Genomic DNA, 21522 nt, shown 5'->3' with positions numbered 1-21522 from the left:
GTATAATATTTTCAACGTATGTGGTTGCTCTTTCAAAGTGTTTTGATATAGTTGGAATAATAATAATTGGATGGTAGTCTCCTTTATCAGGTGGGTCATTTTTCTTACACATTGACGACCTGTGTTTCTTGAAACGGGCTGGGAAAATGTTTTGATCAGAGGTGGACTTTAAGACTTTTATTTAATGATTAACTTCCAAGTTTTTATAGTGTAGGTAAGAATAGATCCATCCCTTCTGCTTTTTTTATAAATAATCTTTGGTATGATTTTTACTATGAAATCTTCAGTGATATGGGGCGCAATAACATTTAATGTATAGCTCTAGTGTTCGTACTTAGATTGATGGCTATTTCCCATGTATTTAGCAACATCTACAAAGAGGTCGTTCCATTATGTTTTACAAACCTGATCAGACATAAGTGTATCGTTTTGTTGTAAATTAGTTGAGTTTTGTTACTGAAAAAAAATCTTTATTTACCCTAAAGGGTTTGACAATATGCCAGAAGCCCTTACTCTTTACAGAACGTGAGCAACGTTTGAATAAGTAGACTTTTATGGTCAGAGTTTTGGCCCCAATTTTCATTGTTTCTCGTAGCTGAACGTAACTAATAAGCTGAGAAAACACAGCTTTCGTGTTTTTATTTTTTTTATTTCTTAATTAACTTGATACTGCGTCTTTCTTTTTTAAAAACTCAACACGAACAAAACAAACCGAACGACTAATTGTTGGTTGTGAGGTTACAAATTGTAACTTGCGCTTGTCCATCATAGTCGATGTTAACAAAAATGGCGTCATATTTTTTCTCTTTAATATATCTGCGATGCTACGCTAATTTCTGATAATATCCATTGACTTCACATTTTGTAAACTGCATTTCCAATATCCCATTAACGTCTAGCCAGTTTGAGCATCTACGAGAAACTATCGACTGGCTGATTGATTGCTTGGATTTACGATAGAAGAGCGAGCTTTAAATACTTGTCGCAAATATGATTCAACCAATGGAGTGCTAAAAAAATTGAGTGATTACTCTGACGTCATTTTATTTTATGACGTCATAACTTCAAGATGGAACCACTTTTGAAGGTCAGTTTCGTAAATGATATGATTTTCAAAGAAAGCAAACGTGCAATAAGCGAGTAAAGGTAAGAAATATAGTCTCCAAATCATGTGAATCAATTGTTGCAGAGTGTTAATTGAGTTTTTTAGCATTTGAGATTGTAAATTGATCGTGAATTCGAAGATTTATTACGCAAGTCCAGTTGCTTAAATGCATTTTTTTATTTTTAAAAAATATAATTTATACTGAGTATAGTATAAATAACGCGTGTAAATTAGAAATTGCTAATTGCTTATGTTTTTGCTTTCGGTGATAATTATCTAATGACAGAGGTAAGAAGATGTCAACCTAAAGCGGAGAAAGAGTGAACACTAAAAATGGCTATTTCAGTATTATCTCATCTCTTGTTTTTACGCTTCTTTGTAATAAACGTCCATTTCATGAGAGATGGCATAATTAAAAGACGTGTTGACATCAAGTCTTGTCAACATTGATCCATAGGTACATAAAAATATGTGGAACAGTTGTAAATTTAAACAAAGCTACATACAGTGAAAATAGCTCCATTTGTCTTTTTTCTAATCAGTAACTCCTCATAAAAATGATTATTAACTATTCCGACAGAATGAATCAACTTCCCACAATAACAACAATATAGTCAGTTATTATGCATGTGATAGCAACGCGACTCACAGTTAAACAATCGGCGTAAGTAACAATTTAGAATTTTTCACTTGAAGCTCGGGACACTGATGTTAACTGGCGTCTCTTCGCTATTACGATTTGTGTATATTTTAAATTTTGTGGCTACATATGTAATAGTTAATGCTGTGTCCTCTGGGTTTTCCTATTTCTTTGAAGTTATTTTTATATAATAGTAATAATAATAATAATAATGAGGACTTTGTATAGCGCCTAATCTTTAGAAGCTCTAAGCGCTTTACAACATTAGACAACACCTATAAGATAAAAAACATAGAATAATATTATTACAAAAACAAACACGATGAAATTAGAAAAACATTAAAAAATAAAAAACAAATGCTGAGAATATTTCAGGTAGGAAACATTATTAGGTCTTTAAGTTTGTTCTTGCTGTCGAAATAAGTGAGTTTTGAGAGCCCTCTTGAATGTGATCACTGTGTCTTTGTGTCTAAGTTCAGCGGGCAATTCATTCCACGTTGCTGTATAGCCTATCTTGTGCTGAAAAATGGCGTTAAACCCTACAACAACAACAACATCAGCAGAGGCTTTACAAGGGCAGTGATGTTGGAATTGGATCAAGTTCGCATGAATTTGGTGCACTCTTCATCACGATTGTACGTACGAAATCCATAGAGACAAGTTCAAATGCTGCTAATGGTTGCCGCTCAAAGTCTGTATCCCAACTGTATGGTGACGACGAGTCAATTGAAATTGTGGTGTCAAGCTTATCTCTAATGGTTTGTACTTTCTCATGGAAGAAATTTGCAAACATGTCCGGAAGGTCGACTGGAGAGAAGGTAGTTGGAAGTGGTGTTGATTTGTTCCTTGACATTAGCTTGTTAGTAATCTCGAAGAGCTCTTTGCAGCTGGAACTTTCCATGATCTTAGTAGTGTAGTGGGCTGATTTCGCTGCATGGACTATGCATGGACTGCATGCATATCTGATTGCAAATTATCAATTTTGCTTGAATGTTAACCATTTTCAATTCCTTTCTTAATTAACTGATTCCTATTTTATTAACTTATTTTGAACTATTTTTGTGTGCTAAGAATGATAAGATATTTTTTAATGTCTCCTGTTACTTCATGTATTTTTTATATAATATCCAGTAACGTACTAAAGGTAAATGGCGCCAGGCGCGCCGATGATGGCCCATAGGGCAACCACCCCATCCGCTCCCCCTCCTGTTATTAAGCTATTGTGAATATCTTCACTTTCAGAGAATGAAGAATATCAATAAGATTTTAAGTTTCAAAACGTACATTTAAGAGGCAGTTGATCAGTATCCTATTCTTTAAAAATTCTTCAGAATCAAAATCTTAGTTTTTTCTTACAAGTAAACAAACAAAGTTCTTATGGCACATTATTTGTTTTAATTTTTTTTTTTTTTTTTAAAATTTCAAGTGCTCGTCATAAAGGTAATACAGACCGGTTAGGAGGTGTGAACCAGTGAAAACTGGATTGAATATGGCACCATAATGTCACAATGAAATAACCGTATGCTTAAAACAAATTAAATTCCGCCAACACCACCGCGAACTTTTAATGATTAGACCTCACATCCGTTTTGATGTCGACTCAGCAATGAAAAATTGTATCATATTTCAATCCGGTGAATTATCAAAATTATTTCTCTTGAAAACTCTTGTAATTCACACCCTAGCATTCAAATTCAGCATAAACTAAATTAAAATGAATTAGTTTCCAGCCAATACTTACCTCTCATACCTCTGATGTTTCTGTTTTCCCACGTGACACGAACTGAACAAGTATGAAAGTTGAAGTTAGATAAATATATTGGTATTCATTCCATGCTGAAATTACCTAAATAGGGGATATTTCACTTGAAAGGAGCGAATATGTTTCATCTCGTGGGTGAAAAACTCAGAATGTTCACGATACTCGCTTCGCTCCTGGTTACGTCACGAATGAAAATACTCCAGTCTTTCACCCACAAGATGAAATATTGTCATAATTCACTCGGTGCGAGCACTTTGTTATTATAATTATGTTCAAATGAAACGTCTTGGGTGGCCGTATGTATACGATTGATGAAGCAGATTTCTTACTATGCCAGCACAATGTTTAACCGTTTATGTTCTGCTATGTTTTGTATCTATTGGCATGTCAAAAAGGTGTAATAACACAATGCTCCTTTTTATTTCACGGTACATAAACGAAACAAAAATTGAGGAATTCAAGTACTCACACTGTGAAGAGATTTGAACTTGGTTCGTCTGCATGCTATGCGGCTTACTACTTTAATAAAAGTCATAAAGTCGTGCATGCGTTCAGTACCAACTATTTCGGTAACGGGTGTAGTTTTTTTAGAATGTGATACACATATTTTTAAATGGCGATTATTCACTTTATTTGGATCCCCTTATATCCATGTTCCTTTTGGCAGGATATTATTTACACTCCCCGATAAGCACATACGGCAAAACTCATTGTTTAATTACGTGGATATTTTCGGACGAGGTCAACTTAAAGGCGTGATCCAGTACAAACCGGATTGAATGTCGCTCGCCGTGATGTCACAATGAAAGTTATGCATTTCGAAAATAAAATGTGTACTAACCTATATTGTGACGATTAGACACGACGTACTCTTCCACACCCAGTTTAGAACCTGGCCACCAATGTATCAATAAAATAAAGTTTTTGTCTGGAAGTTTCTTGATATTTGCTGTGCAAAGCATTCAATAATCAGGATTGAATATACTCTGTTTAAACTATATTAGCATACAAATTTAGAACAACAAATAATATTTGATGTAATTAGAATAAATGCGCTTGCATGACCACATTGACATACACTATTTTTTATAGATCAAGCAATCGTTTTAAACGTTACTAGAATTTCTTCGTCACAATGTTATGGATGTCTACTGATATTTTCGTATTCCACCTGCATAATTTATTTAGGTATGTATGTTATTTCTCTTGAAAAATCTGGTAATTCATGATGTAGCATAAAATTTATGTGCGTTAGAACCGAGGATTTAACGTTATGTTATGAAGGACAGCCTACTTCATCTTCTCGGACGTCACGTCAACGACAATGATGACGTCATGAGTCAGGGCTGTGACGTCAGGAACTAAGACAAAGCTCACGAGTTTCTACAGCGCCTGTCATACAGCAAACTTCAATTCATGGTAACATTTACTGATGAGACCAGGTCATTATAAATGTTTTCAGACGTTAATTTCTCGGATGCCATTAAACTTCATTGCACCTGACAAGTTTTCTTTCTCTCTTTTCTTGAACATAGAATATCGGAAATGCAGAAGTTAATTTCTCCAATTTTATTTTCCAATCTAGACACGATTGAATAACTGGATGATGAAATGGGCAACCAACCAGCAAAGCAAAGGGTTGGAAATAAGACGTTGGCTATCAACCAATTACAAAAAAGAGCTAGTAGGGATATTCGCGAAAATGAGTCAGATATGCGACGATTCGTGATGGAGATGAAAGAAGCAAGAGAACAGATGAATGACAACAATGAAACAAAATTCTTCAACAGGTTCAACCTGAGCGAAGATTCTGCAAGAACAGTAAGCATCCAGTCATCGATTGTACAAGTCACACGGGTCATGTATGCACATTTATTCATTTTAAATATAATTTAAATTGTGCTTTTAAATTTTAACACTAATTTTCTATAACCAAAGTCTATTCAGTCCTGGTTATTGAATGCTCTGCATCTTTGAGGTCTTTCACAATGATGGCCATGTGCTAAACATGGATCAAGAAAAAGGCACTTCGAGTGGAATCGTCACAATATAGTGTAGTACGAATTTGTATATCAATATCGTAGCTTTTATTGCGACATCACAGAGAGCTACATTCAGTCCGGATTGTACTGGATCACACATTTTGGTTCATATCGTCCATAAATGTCTACGATCTTTAACACTGATTTTGCCGTATGCACTTCTCTGGACGTCTAATAATGACCTTCCAAAGAAATGTGAAAGTAGAAGAATCCAAATAAAGTGAATAGATACCACTTATTGCTATGTAGAAACAAAATTCTAAAACATGAAACCCATTACTGAAATAATCGGTGTTGAATGCCTGCATGACCTGTGGGACTTTTACTATAGTTTGTGCAAATGTGTGTGTGTGTGTGTGTGTGTGTGTGTGTGTGTTTATGCGCGCGCGCTCGCTAGTGTGTGATATGATTTCGTACAAGGGTTCCAGATGGTTGACGTGAGAAAGTTTGTGGCGTCAGGCGTACTTAAACATAAGTGCGCATACCACAGCGTCGTTTTCGTTAGTGTTTGAAAAGTCGGTCAGTATAACTGGTAGAGGAAGAACCCGGGAAAACGCTGACAATAATAATAACAATAATAATAATAATAATGAGGACTTTGTATAGCGCCTAATCTTTAGAAGCTCTAAGCGCTTTACAACATTAGACAACACCTATAAGATAAGAAACATAATAATATTATTACAAAACAAACATGAAATTAGAAAAACATTAAAAAATAAAAAACATGCTGAGAATATTTCAGGTAGGAAACATTATTAGGTCTTTAAGTTTGTTCTTGCTGTCGAAATAAGTGAGTTTTGAGAGCTCTCTTGAATGTGATCACTGTGTCTTTGTGTCTAAGTTCAGTGGGCAATTCATTCCACGTTGCTGGGCCCTGGTTTGGAAAAGAACGCTGTCCATATGACTTTGTTTTCATAGTGGGAATAATGAGTATACGATAGTCAGAAGAGAAACGTAAGTATCTTGCTTGTGTGTACACATGGGTGAGGTCAGATAGGTATGTTGTGCTGAAGTCCGACAGTGAAACATAGCACAGAGAACAAATTTTGTGTTTGATTCTGGATCGAATGGATAGCCAGTGTAGGGTACAGAGCAGCGGGGAGGTGTGCTCTGATCGTGGTACTCTAAGTATGATCCGAGCAGCTGTGTTTTGAACTTTTTGAAGTTTCTGGGGTAGATATTGAGATGAAACAGACAGAATTGAGTTACAATAGTCCAGTCTTGACAGTACTAATGAATACACAAGTGTTTTAGTGGCATCAACTGAAAGATCTTTGCGAATTGAGCTGATGCGTCTCAGCTCAAGATATGCAGCATTGAATATGTTCATGACATGTTGGTGCAAAGTGAGAGTACTGTCCAGAGTAACAGCTAGGTTTCGTACTGATTGTGTGAATTTAATGTTGGCGTTGCTGATATTTATTGTTTGAGGTAAAGGATGTGAATGAGAAAGTCTTTGTGTTGTGATCAGAAAGGCCTCAGTTTTATCATCATTCATCTGCAGCTTGTTACATGTCATCCATGATTTCACATGAGAAATGCACCTCTCTACACCTTGGATGGTAGCATCAACTTCAGTTGTGTGGCTAGATTTGTATATTTGGGTGTCATCAGCGTACAATTGGTGAGACACTGGATGATGATCTATGACACTTGAGAGCGGCTGAGTGTACAGAATGAAGAGATCAGGTCCAAGAACAGACCCTTGTGGAACTCCACAACATAGATCAACTGGGCTGGAGTGTATTTCATTTGCAGATACAATTTGTGTCCTGTTGACCAAGTAGGACTTGAACCACAGTAAGGCTGTATCATGAATGCCAAATACATGCTGGAGGCGGTGAAGTAATATATCATGGTCTATTGTGTCAAATGCTGCAGACAAATCAAGGAGGGTCACCGGCCTGTAATCTTTCCGCTATCCAACGCAAAGAGAATGTCATTAACTACTTTTAGAAGAATAGTTTCAGTACCGTGGCAAGGGCGATATGCAGATTGTACATTGCTAAAAAGACTGTTTGAATATAGGTGAGATACAAGCTGGGATAGAACAACCTTTTCTAAGATTTTTGAAATGAATGGGAGATTAGAAACTGGGCGGTAGTTCTTTAAATCGTTATGGTCTAGTGTTGGTTTCTTCAGCAGAGGCTTTACAATGGCAGTTTTGAAAAATGATGGGAATTCCCCAGATGAGAGAGAGAGGTATTAATAACATCAGTTAGTGAAGGCAATACTGGATCTAAGCACTCAAGCAGCAGTGATGTTGGAATTGGATCAAGTTCACATGACTTTTGGTGCACTCTCCATCACGATTGTACGTACGAAATCCATAGAGACAGGTTCACATGCTGCTAATGGTTGCCGCTCAGATTCTGTATCCCAACTGTATGGTGACGACGAGTCAATTGAAAATGTGTCAAGCTTATCTCTAATGGTTTGTACTTTGTCACAGAAGAAAGTTGCAAACATGTCCGGAAGGTCGGCTATAGAGAAGGTAGAACAAGAACCACCGACCAACGGTAACCTACTAGTAAGCTTTCTCACATACCCACAGTGACCGAGCCCAAGACCACACGGACGGAGGTGAAATGGCAGTGATCGGTAAGGGCGAGGTCTTTAGCCCAATCGGCTATAAGAAAAGCAATTATACACGGTTTGATGAATGCAAAACATAAGCAATGCTGTCGGGCATTTCTGCGCACCTAAGGTTTCCGTCACCAATGCTGAAGTAAAAGGCATACCGAATACGACCGATTAAACGGAAATAAAATGCTGTAATGCTTACCATTTGATAAGAGGCAATTGTCACCAGAATAGTCTGTTCAAAATAATATTAATTTTGGACACACGGGATACCATCCCCGTGTTTTCATGACTCGTGATATGTCGGCCTATTCTGCGCACAGCTTTGAAAATATGTAATATTTATCCATCGGGCTTTAGAAATGAAATACATTACTTTGGACTGTTTCTGTCAGCAGTTCAGTCGAGTAATGAGACCAGGTTTATAGCTAGTTTTACAAAATTCAACGTAACAATGCCAATAAATGGCAAGCGATATTAAGCCAAGTAAACTAATCTTGTAATTTTTTAAAGTAAAGTTCAACATTTTATTAAAAAAAAGCAATGAATAAGGTGTAATATGTTTACAACGTCTTGTTTATGGGGAAAAATATTAAAGAATTTAGAAACAGACTATAAGCCAAGGAATTTCTTGAAAATGCCGTTCTAGCGGCAAGTTGACACGTTGGGTAGCAGACGATTTTGTACGTGTCGGGCAACTTCTTGCAAAATATAGAAACTTGGATTAAGATACAGAATTCTTTTAAGGTATACATTTCCATTTTTTTAAATAATGCTTTTATTTGTACGATTTTAAAAGATACATAGCAAATAGGATTTTCTAGGTTACAGGTACAAGAAGGTCATGGAGTGGGTCTTCATGTTGACATTTAGAAATCACCTTTTCATATGCATTCCTAGTCAAAATGTGGGATATTATTGTACAGTTTATGAATACAACTTTTCTTAATTAAAGTACAATCGTTCTTTTTTGATACAAAATGGAATTTCGACCCAAAATAACACGTGATCCAATGTTTACAGAAATGACGTATCGTTGCGCAGAATTACCCGACGCGCAGAATTGGCCGACATGGTGGGTAATTGAGCACTCTGGAAAGACTACGAAATGTCAGACAGAACATCCTCCCTCATTATCAGTGGGGGGATTGGGTGTCAACGGGACATTATGCCTCAGTTTTAACACGTATGGGTCAATATGGGTCAAAGGAATTTAAGGGGAATTTCACTTTGTGTTGCTATATGGTTCAAACGGGAAATATAACATTAATACTATCACTCCTCTAGGTTGAACAAATTATCGAGTCAAACGAGAAAGGTAATGGGGCGATATGGAATCAAACGGAAACTTACGCTTCCAAGTTGAAAATTTATAAAAACAAACTACAATTACAATGTTAAATGGTTCCTATCCAACATAAAGTGATCATCCATCCAATATCTAGTTATATACTATCCAACACCTAGTTATTTATTATCCGACAACCAGCATTTACTATCCAATACCACCCATTTATTATCCAACACGCGGTGTGCAGTGACTAATGCTTCTACACTTATTGAACAATGACAATGGTAGGATGTAAAAGAAGGGGGATGTAATCACACTCAGTATTAAATGCAAGATGGTAAGAATACTAATACACAAACTATACTTACATACACTCTAACATATCGCACAAGAGGGGCAAGGGTTTTAGTGTTAGTATTTGTGAGTAGATTATAAAACAAACAACACAAACACGCGGTGTGCAGTGAGTAATGCTTCTACCCATATTGAACAATGACAATGGTAGGATGTAAAAGAAGGGGGATGTGATCACACACAGTGTTAAACGAAAGAGGGTAAGAGATGACATATACATATACAAAACAGATTTTATGGCAATGACTGAATATTATCTATGTTTCCTAGAGAATTGGATGTCCCTGAAAAAGGTGGTTAGATGATGTCGTCAATTATTGATGTTAATATATATCCAGGACAACTATACATGCTAGTCATCGCTCCACAGCAAAGACACGTCTGATCCAAGCAGTCATTTGTTAGGCAAACGTATAAATTGAGCTTTCAATCAGACTAATTTACGGAATTAGGAGTGGTTCTGGCATTTTCCGCAGTTGTTTCTCTCTCCACCTTTCCCGTACTCTCGTCCAGTTTTGGCTCTGAACGTCCCTTTCTGTTCTCTCTTGTTCCCTTGCCCACATCTGGTTCTCTTTATTTTTACCGTCTCCTACTTCTTTACTTCCCTGATCAGCTGCTTAGCTCACACAAAGGCGATCATTCTTCTCTTCAAACGTCTTTTATGGGGTAGGACCTGTAAATCTTCCACTCGGTCTAGGAGGGGTTATACGCCACTCATTTTAGCATAACTTCGCTTTATTTTCCCACTCAGCAGTACTGGGTTGCCATTCCTCTTTTTATTTCTTAACTCGATAGGATAGACACCAACTCGAATCTGATCTTCGTAGTCTCACATAACTGAACTAAGTGGATGTAGCCGTTGTTCTCATAACGTCCATGATATTATTTTCCAGAGGTGGTAATCCACAAGAATCCAAATATTCCACACTGTAGTCGCTGGAAAAGTAGACAGCAACCCATTGAGCTCCTGGTTCGAATTTTTTCTCTCAGCCTAGTGTAGTAGCAAACCCGTGTAGATTTTGTTCCGGTGATCTTGACATTATGAATATCTTTCACTTCTTCGTCTTTACTTGTGGTATGTGACTGCTTTTGTTAATAAAAAATTACCATCTATGCGTATATCCATGGGTTCCTGTTTCAAATTTTAGTAGTCTAGAATTACTTCTCTCAAATTGTTGATTTCACTAAGAAGAGAGATTATACTCGTTTTGACCTTTTTAGTTTTATATATTTCACTGCCTTCTATCCCCATGCCTTTCATTCCTTCTATCAAAAGAGTCACATACTATGTTTAACCCATGAATTTAATAATCCATGAAAAGGAAGTGGTCAGACACAGGCCAGATCCATCAAAAACAGACGCAGTGACCTGAATCAGTAACGGTCAATATTCACCCATAACACTACTACTGTAGATGTTTTAATCAACTTTTATTGTCCGTAAATTTGCTACCACACGGTTCAATATCTTTGCTCGGACTTGTCGGAGATTTCCAATTCCCGCCAAAAGACTTTCAAACTCTGCCATACTAATTACTTTATCCTCGATAGCCACCGAATACAGTTTACTAATGAGGTAGAGACTACTCTGTGCCGCTGCATGCAGTTCTGAATAGACACATACTATTGAATGTAACAGTAGCGAAATTATTTTTTCCGCACCACCGGTAACTATTGATATAGCCCCAACAACAATTCCGATCGGTCCACCGGTTTTGGGTGATATTGCCGTCATTTTCAGCCACACCGACACCAATAGTTGCTGCCGTGGAGATTCCACCAACTGTATTAGCGACAAGACATGCGCGCTGTTATTTTATAAGTAGAGCGGTTCTCCTGATGATTTCAATTTACAGTTGCAGTTCCGCTTCGATTATTTTTTCACGTTGGTAACAGTGAGCACCCATCATAATTCTTCTATTAATAGTGCAATTCTATAGTACACTTGCTCGACAGGTGGACCTTGATCAGGAGCAACACATGCCCATACTTCTGTCTAGTTATCGTTTTGTACTGGCACAGTTGTTATTAACTCATACAGCATTTGGTTGGGAAACATTCCAATTTCTGGCGATTGTGAGTTCTTGGGGGTTATAACCCTTTTCATTTAAAATATACTGATTACACCACTAAATTATATCTAAAATTATCGGTCTCGTCGGCGCCTAAAAACTGTTACACGGACAAGTGTATACTTGCCAAATAACAATCGAGATCTTTTTTGTCTCAGTTTTGTCAATGTTATTATAACATATTCACTGGCGAACCTAACCGGGGTAGATGCAGCTGTGAATTCGATTTCATCGTTGTACAAAATACCTGAGTATTTTCGAAATCTTGTGGTGATTTGACGTCTTCAATTGCTATTGCTATAGCATCAAGATGACCTCGAGCTGGTTTTGACACATTAGGGTGGTTCTGACCTTCATTTTCTTTTTTATTCTTAACAAGACTATATCTCAATGTATACGAGGGTTTGGTAACATCACATTCACGCAGACATGCGTCGTCAATTGGAACAAAATCATCATCAAATGCAGGATCTGATGTATATTTGAATTGAGCTATTGTTCACACATTACTGAGTTTATCTAACAGCATTGCTTGACGGCTAGCATTCCAAATCAAGATCCCATTACCAAATTTGCAATAGCAGATTCTGCTATTCGTTGTTTAGCAGCTTCTGAATTAGACAATCGTTGTTCATTAATATTTTTACTAACCGTATGTGTTATCGTTTCTATTGATTTTAGCGTAATCGCTTTTGGTTATGATCAAGTCACTAATCGATGTTGTCTCTATCGAATAGATTCAACCGATCGCAATCACAGAATTTGTAACTGCTCAGCAATGTTTTTAAAGCCATCAACGACTCGCATTCCGACCTGTTTGGCAATTGGGACAGCGTGCAACCATAAGACTGTGAGCACATTGCGCCTGTGAACAATACACGAACAATGTCACCCAGGCTAGTTCCATATGTTGCGTAAACAGCTTTTTCTCACATCCGATTTATCATTATATTAAACGACAGTTTGATCTCTAATGTAAAGTTGTATCATCAATGTTCCATCTTGAAGACTTACAATGTGCGAGTCTTAACCAACAGGGTCAAAACGATTTAATGTGAACTAACCATTATGACATGTAAGATACACATGAGATGCGGACGTAATCGAAATCATATTACCCATTTCCACAGTTAGTGGAAATTTCAAACAGTATTTAGCCCTGAACAGCTATACCTGAGGAAACTCCGCTGTCATAACTGGCACTGATGGCGTCACAGGTTAAATTGATCTGCATTGCTGAGGTAATTCTGACAAAGTTTGGCGTGAAATGCTAACCCATTCGTAATAGTCGTTCATCAACTGGAATGTCGTCAGACCACAATAAAACACTGATCTCGTTGAGAACCTTTAATGTTAACCGCATACGGTGCTGCTTCGATTTTGATGACAGAGCTGAGATCGTGTTCACGTATAGAAATTGTAGAGTCTTTGCCAGTAAACAACGTGATTCTATGCTGAATTTCTTCATTGACCGATTCTAAGTTCAGTAGTTTTCCAAGTGGTGTCAGTGTCTGCTGAAAACGCAAATTAGTTCACAGGCAATCAAATGGTTGTGATCGGATAATAGGCCAGCTGTAATAACTCTCAATTGTGGCAATGTAATTTCGAGTGTTCGTGATTCACTAGCAGTAACAGTTGTTGAAAAGTCACATTAAATTCATGTTTCTTTGATGAGATATTAATCACTGAGGTAACGCTCTGGGTTATATTTGCATCAATCTGTTCTATCGCATCACATATTTCGCGCAAAACAGGCAGCTTTGAAGTTACCTCAGGTATCATAATATACGTCACTGATGTCTTCAACAAGTGCATCCATCAAGGCAAACTATGTGTTTTTCGGTCTACGATGTGATTACTAACCAATCGCTGAATTATCGATGTCGCCTCAATAATGCCTTTAGGTGCATTGTTGTCCGCACTAAGTGATCCTTTATGTGTTTTCAATGGATCACAAGGTCGTTAGGGCCACACAGTGCACAAAGGGCCTTGTCTTTTACGATTTTTCAAGCCATCTCTTATATTTTTCATATTCTAGGTTTTGTTTTGGTGATACACGTTTTCGTTGTAGAATAGGTGCATGTTGGTCTACGGTCGAGTAGGCTAGAATGGTAACTGGTAGGCAGTAGGTTAAAGAGTTGAAGTCTATTGGTAGGGACGAATTAGGTTAAAAGGGACCCAATTAACGGAATTTGTAGAACGGATTCTCAGAGAATAGAGAAAACAGCAGGCGGCAGAGAAAAAAAGAATTAGACAAGCCGAGAAAATAAAAAGAATCAGACAAGCCGAGGAAAAAAGAAACAATCAGACAAGCTAAGGGAAAAAAAGAAAAAGAGAAAGAGAAATCGAGTTAGCCAGATTGCAGGCCGAAGAAAGAGCCAGGGAGAGAGAACATACGTTTGCCATGGACTAAGGATCGAAGTGGTATCTAGGGGATGATAATCACAGCCGTGATAAGTTCCGTGCCCTAGCAAAGACCCAAGGGGTGGATAAGGGTACTCCTGGTAAGAAAGCTGAAGTGGTATGGTATGGCTACAACAAACCTGGCCATTTTCTCAAATAATGCAGGAAATATCGTCCCATGATAAGTGCAGTGACATCAGGCACTGGTAAAAGGCGTAAACCAGTAGAATGGTCAAATACAACAACATCTACGGTAAATGGAGAGAAGGCTACCATGCTGTGTGACACCGCCTGCAGTTATCCAGCCTTGGTCGATAGCAAATTTGTCGAATCTGCCGATTATACAGGTGAGACAGTGGAAGTCCTATTTGCTAATAGGACTAAAGATTTTCTCCCAGTTGTCTACATCGACCTTGATTCGCCGTATGTGAAATGACGAATTCAAGCAGAGTGCTTGTCAGGATTGTCGCACGACGTAATTCTAGGGTGTATGTATGTGTTGCCACAACCTAATCCTATGACGTGTACAACTGTACACGTGGGGTCCGTAGAGACGAGGTCTATGAAGCGAAGGTCAGGGTCGAAGCCGCTGCACCCCTCGACTTTGCCCATAGACAACTTGCTACCTGGTGAATTAAGGAGACATCAAGAGGAAGATTCTAACCGTAACAGGATACTCGGAACTTGCCAGACGGTGAGGTAGAGTTCGTGTTGAAACGGGGTATCTTTTATCGATACGCCCGGATGGGATCCGATAGGTATAAGCAAGTGATTTTACCTCGATCCAAGAGAGAAGTGCTTAGGCTAGCACATGAGAGTTTACTTGGTATTCACATGGGCGTAGCCAAGACGAGAGATAGGTAATTGAGGAAATTCTACTGGCCAGGTGTGTATGGGGATGTAAGGAGGTTTTGTCTGTCGTGTGACAAGTACTTAAGACCTCGCATCGCCCAGTGCCACTAAGAACCACCCCTCTGATTGATGAACCTTTCTCGAGGATAGCGATGGACTTGATATGTCCGATACAGCCTGTGTCGGAAAGTGGTAATCGTTATGTGTTAACGACTGTCGATTATGCCACCCGATACCCGGAGGCCGTTGTGTTCAGATAATGATAAAGACAAGTTGTACTACGTTAACCTTCTTAAACGCTATCGTGAAAGGGAGACACCCACTAAGTTCGTGGTTGCTACAGTTGTGCTGAAGAACCCGACGGCAATGGAGGATTGGTGGAAAGTACTTCCTAGCTGTCCTTTGACGAAGGATGAAACCTACGTCGACGTTGTCCTTGACGTAACATTAACGTCAGGACAACGTGAAGGGGTGGAGGAGTAACTCCACGACTATTCAAGTGTCTTGACAGAAAAACCAGTCATGACAGATTTGGAAGAGTTAAGTTTAAAGTTGCTTGATGAAACGACTGTGAAAGTGAAACCCTATCCCCTACCTCATGCGAAATTAGAAACTGTACGGGACGAAATTAGAACTATGCTTGACTTAGGGGTTATTGGACCAGCCGAATCTGCATATAGTTCACCAGTTGTTTGGCACAGAAGAAGGATGGTCATCACCGCTTTTGCGTCGACTATCGAAAATTAAACAGGACCACAGAAGTTCAGGTCGAAAGGTTACTGGATCCTGAGTCCATATTTGCCAGAGTAACAATCGCCTAATATTTTTCTAAAATAGACTTGTCCAAGGGATATTGACCAATTCCAGTTCGTAGGGGAGACTATCCAAAACTTGCCTTTGCAACGATGGGACATACCAATCGGTAGTCATGCCGTTCGGGGTCCAGAATGCACCCAGTATTTTCACCCGAATGATGATGATACTGTTAGAATCTTTAAGAGGGACCGGAGTTTCAAATTTCATGGACGACTTGTTATTGGCGACACCGACTTGGGAAGAACTTGTGATCTTACTGAGAAAAGTTCTGAAACGACTTAGACATACAGGGTTCACTGCCCGACCATCTAAATGTCACATAGGATTTCAGAGACTGACTTATCTAGGACACACTCAGTGAAGATACATTAACCCAAGACAGTGCTATAGTCGACCAACTTCGGAACGCCATACGTCCAACTTCGAAGACAGAAGTGAGATCTTTTTTTTAGGACTTGCAGGTTATTATCGTAAGTATGTCGCAAACTTCAGCGCTGTTGCTAGTCCGTTGACTGACTTGACAAGGAAGAAGTCTCCGATAAAGGTTATTCGGGCAGGCGCTTGTGAGAGAGCTTTTCAGATTTTGAAGGATAGGTTGAAGTCAGACGCCGTAGTGAGACTACCGAACGTGACAAAGGACTTTCTGTTACTTACCTACGCTTCTGACAGGGGTCTTGGTGCAGTTTTACTGCAGGAGCATGATGGGAACTTATTCCCGGTTGCTTAAGGTAGGAGGAAGTTGTCTCGTGTTTCTATGTACTGCTACAAAGAGTCTGCTTGTAAACAAATTCCAGGAACACACTAACACACACACGACATGACGATGAAAACCGAAAAGGATCATCTCGTCTTGTAGAATCAGTTCTTTTTGAGTACTGAGTTTTGGCGGTATGGTTCATTTTTTCCCATTAATTTGGTGTAAAACGGAGGATATATGTCGTTGTAGAGTGGTCATATAACGCGTGCGTAAAGGAGTTTCTGCTTATCCGTTGACAGTTTTGGATTTTTAACACTACTTTTAGTGACGTCCATTTTATAGTCTTACTATGATTTGGTTCGCTTGATTTTAACTGTTTATAACATCAGTGCAGTATCTGCAAATTCATTGACGCTACCAACATAATTAGAGTATATGTAATGCTTAATACAAAAATCTTAGATATATATAGATAACCACTAGGTATCATTCTGATAAAGGGAGCGTTTAAGCTCTGTTTGATTTGAATGTTGGAAGGTAATAAGGAGTGATGATCAGCAAGTCTGTGTACTAAATAGTATGCTTAGATGCTGGCCAGTTAGTGTGGATTCTTCTCAGTAAGACTGCGTATTGATATGTAGGCGTGGGTGTTGGTTACTAGATGAGAAGATGCTGGTCAGTCAGATGGTATGCTGGTTAGCAGGTGTGGGTGTCAGTCAGACCAAACGGCATATTGATAAGCTGGTGTGGTTCTTGGTCAGGACATGAGTGGGTGCTGTTTAGTCAGAATGATGTCTTGGTTAGTAAGTATGGGTGTTGGTCAGTAGATGACGGGTGATTGTCAATCAGATGCCGTATTGGATATTGAATAGTATGTGTGTATGATGGTCAGTCAAAACACTGTGTTGGTTAGTAGGTGTTTGTGCTGATCATTAAATGTGGAGTGAATATATCCACTTTACCCCATAACGACACATAACGTTAACGCTTTTGATCAATGTTAATTTCCCGTTTGACCCCCTTACATTCCCATATTGTTAAACTTACCGCGTAACGTTATATGCCCGTTTGACCCCATAGAGACACATAATGTTAAACCTTTGGTTTAATATTAAATTCACTTTTCAACCTATATCGCCACACCGTATTAAATTCTCGTTTGATCTCATATCGGCCAATACGTGTTAAACTTGCGGCCTAATTATAATTCTCACTTGACATCCAGTCGTCAAAATTGCTGCTGAACGTTTCGGGAAAACGTTTTGAACGCAACAAACCGTGTATTAGCCCTGCATTTGACATATCCCATCCATCTTAAAATGCAGATGTGTTCAAGATTTATTATTTGTCTTTGCGTCAATTATATTTTTATTCAAGACAGAGTACAAACAGAGCTGCGCCATTTTGTCTTTAGCTGTGTTAATGTGCCGAATATACATTTGATAGGTCAGCTAAGTGCCCGTTTGCTTTTATAGCCAGGCTTGCTCCCACCATTACAAGTATAACCGTTAATTGGTCAAATAAAGAGATAAATAAACTTAGAAATAAAATATTTGTTCATTGGTTTTTGTCCAATCATATAATACTAATACTAATACTACTAATAATAATAATTGATGGTAACACATGCAATGGAGAGGAGTCCCGATAATAGAGAGCCTTATGCATTTTAGAGCTGCGATGAATATGCACGGTATGGTTACATATGAAGGTCTCAGCTTGTATATACTTAAAAAAGCATAATAATATATTTTTTCTTCATAAGTCTTGTAGTATCTATTTCATTTTGAAGCTGGGGTAGATCTTGATCAGGACAGTGTAGCAAGTTCTAGATCGTATACGGTGGCTAAATCAAATCAACGTAAACATCATCTCAAGCTACGGTCAAATATCCACTACACTACTTTTCGGATACGACAGGGTATAATATTTTCTACTGTAGCTTTCAACCAAGCCTAAAATGGGAAATAAAATGAGGTTTTTCATGAAGCAAAAAAAAAAAAATCGGATATTGCAAACCTGGTTTAAATAATTTATTTTTGTTACTATAATCGTAATACACATTAATATATAAATGGTGATATTGATTTAACTTGGAGCAACGAGCAATCATGCTTCGAAAAATGTCAAGTCGATCAATGCCAATAAGCATGTCTTGTCTTTGGGAAAAATCTTAACCTTTAAATCACCTGAATTCAGGACTTTTCTTTGCCACCTATAAACATTTCTCTCTCATTGCCTTTCCTCAGAGTGGAAGATAAAGCAGATAAACTGCTAGCACACTGCAACATTCATATCAAATAATAATTCGAAGTTTTAAATCTATATTTCAACTTGGACATTATTAACACTGATTGGCTGTGTCATGTTGTATCGGCTTTTGCGCGTCCTTGATGACTGATGACCACGAGATAATAAGTACATATCATATATTTTGCAGTCGGTAAATGCTGACCAGTTATTGAATGTGAAGTACTGCCCGCTGTGCAATCAAACAATGAAAGAGTACGAGGAGGCGCCATGTCGGATCTGCTGGAGAGTGTACCATGAGAAATGTATCCGAAACCATCCAGGTGTACATAACGCTGACCGTATCGCTCTGTTTAAGGCTAAGACCAAAATTGGCTGGAGCTGCTACAAGTGTGTAAGTTAATTAATTAGAGGAAACGAGTATTTACGGATGGTCCATTATTTTACATAGAAACGATGACGAAGGCAAAGGTTAAATGAGTGAATATGTTGTACACAAATGAGTTCGTTCATCGACTGTCGCTTTTGCAACTGATCATACTGATAATCGACTTATTTTATTCGTGTTCGCGATACAAACTTTTGAGCATACAAATAGAATATAACATAGCAGTATGAAATCTGAAAGATAATCTGGAATTTCACAATGATCTGTTTAAGTTAAGAATTAAGATATTTGAGTAAATTTGTCGGACTTAAAATTGCATCCAATCAGAAGCCTAGATTCTTCACATAAGTTTAAGTGTTGTCTTAGACTGGTAAAATCAGTGGATGGTAATATAACAAATCCTGCAACAACTAACTCTTTTGTATGAGTTTTGACCTTGCTATCATTTTGCTATCAAAGGTTACTCTCATTATGGTTATTCTCTTTGCCCGATCTTACCCACTAGAGATTTACTGGGTTTTATGTTTTAGGTTCAATTATGTGCATCTAGACAGAGTTTGTTTTAAGTGTATATAAAGTATATTTGGTGTTATAAACGTATAAAATATATCCAAATTATCTGCCTCCTGCAAATTTTGGATTTCAAGTGCGAAGTTAGCCTCCGAAAATAAGGACAATATTTCAAAGGTAGTAATTTTTTCTCTCCAAAATCTGAGATATAATGAGATAACGACTGGTTGATTGAAATTAACAGAGAAAATTGGTAGAATTAATATCCTTTCTTGAGAAGTCCCACAGCGAAATAAGTTAATTTGCCATCATTTGTGACGTGCATCATTTTCTCCCTCCTGCATACCGAATAAAATTATTACTGTTATATTGTGTGAAATGGAAACGTGCACAAATTTGGAGAAAGTGACATTTCATTATTGAGCATTGAATTGCAATTGACGAAAAGTATACGCTATTTATGGAAGAAATAAATTAATTGAACACATAACGCAAGCAACGTGATATAGAAACAAGTTTCTGAATTGATAACAAACGAAATGGTACTTTTGTTGTTACATTATATTAGTATTGCTCAGTTATAATTTGGTACATTTGTAAAACGTGTGTATTTCAAAGATGTTCCGTTTAGTCCTCACAATGAACTTATTTTCATCTGAACTGAGTTGACACCGACTGACTGTAGTAGATAATAACCTTGCCTTTAACACCGGCGTGTATGCTAGAAAGATTGGAGACAGATGTGTTTTTAAGTAGGTGTGTGCAAAGACAGGTTTCAAGGTATTCTGATTTATAAAACTGGACTAAAGCTTGAGGCCAAATGTGACGAACTGTTTTTCTTTTAGAAAACAATAATATGCTCATATCAGTCTATTTATCGAAGAAAATTTAGACCTTTGCGTTTCGTCATTTTCTACTCTTTTACAAATTAAGTTTACGATATAGATGTGGTTTGTAGCTACGTAAGAATAACAGTTGTAGAACGGTAAAAGCCTTACATGTACAGTTGCGCCTTTGGACATATCAATTACAGTTCAAGATTGTTAAAATTAATGTTTTAAATATTTTCGTTTTGCTTACAAATTTAAGAACATTTAACATTACCAGACCACACAAAAAATGACGATTTAATTTTAAACTCGACGTCCTTATTTTTCATTATTCGTCAAGCATGCAAATAAAAACAACACATCAGTATGGATTCTGAAGCTGGTTACTATTTATAAAAACAAACAATGTGTCTAACAGTTTAAGGCCTAAACTAAAATATTTGATTGGTACAGTTTAAGTTCCACCTTAAATTTCGTCCCATCAGCTGGCTGGATTCTGGATATAAATTTAAGTTCTTATATTGGCGACCCAAAAAATTGCCTGGTTAACTCTGTGCAAATATAAACGTAAAACTTACTCCTCCTTATGAACATTTGCCCTCTCTATCTTTTGTGGTCGAGCACATACTCGCATTTTGCTTATTTTCAATGTCCGATTTCATCCACCAGAGATTTACTTTTCTCTCATGTTTTACCCGTGATCATTTTTCAAACTTTACATGCAACTCATTCACCACTATCGTTTGCAACTGTATGCAATATTTTCGCGACGCTTGCCATAAAGAGTGAATTTCCTTGAGAAAGTTACATCCCTTGTGCCAAGCAAATGTTTATGATTTGAACTTCTCAGCCCGTGAAGAATCATCATAAGATGCATATTATTATGATTCGGAATACTATAATTATAAAAAAATATTATCCTTA

General features: G+C 37.7%; 1 protein-coding gene across 3 annotated transcripts in view; it reads left to right on the top strand.

Annotated features, from left to right (window-relative positions):
* Positions 1-1076: 1076 nt before the first annotated feature.
* Positions 1077-21522, top strand: part of LOC149807186 (PHD finger protein 24-like) — a 63855-nt gene continuing 43409 nt past the window's right edge. For 2 of the 3 annotated variants that reach the window (XM_089935034.1, XM_089934968.1), the window contains exons 1-3: positions 1077-1146; positions 5093-5328; positions 19061-19264. In XM_089935034.1, coding sequence (XP_089791160.1) covers positions 5119-5328; positions 19061-19264 — 414 coding nt within the window. In that variant the 5' untranslated portion in view covers positions 1077-1146; positions 5093-5118. The remainder of the gene's footprint in view (positions 1147-5092; positions 5329-19060; positions 19265-21522) is intronic. The other variant, XM_089935092.1, reaches the window with a different exon arrangement.

The sequence above is a fragment of the Sinohyriopsis cumingii genome, chromosome 1 (genome assembly GCF_028554795.1).
Source record: "Sinohyriopsis cumingii isolate HCF-2022 chromosome 1, ASM2855479v2, whole genome shotgun sequence".
Classification (NCBI taxonomy): Eukaryota; Metazoa; Mollusca; class Bivalvia; order Unionida; family Unionidae; genus Sinohyriopsis; species Sinohyriopsis cumingii.
Note: the sequence above shows the minus strand (reverse complement) of the source record. Positions and strands in the feature narration are given on the sequence as shown.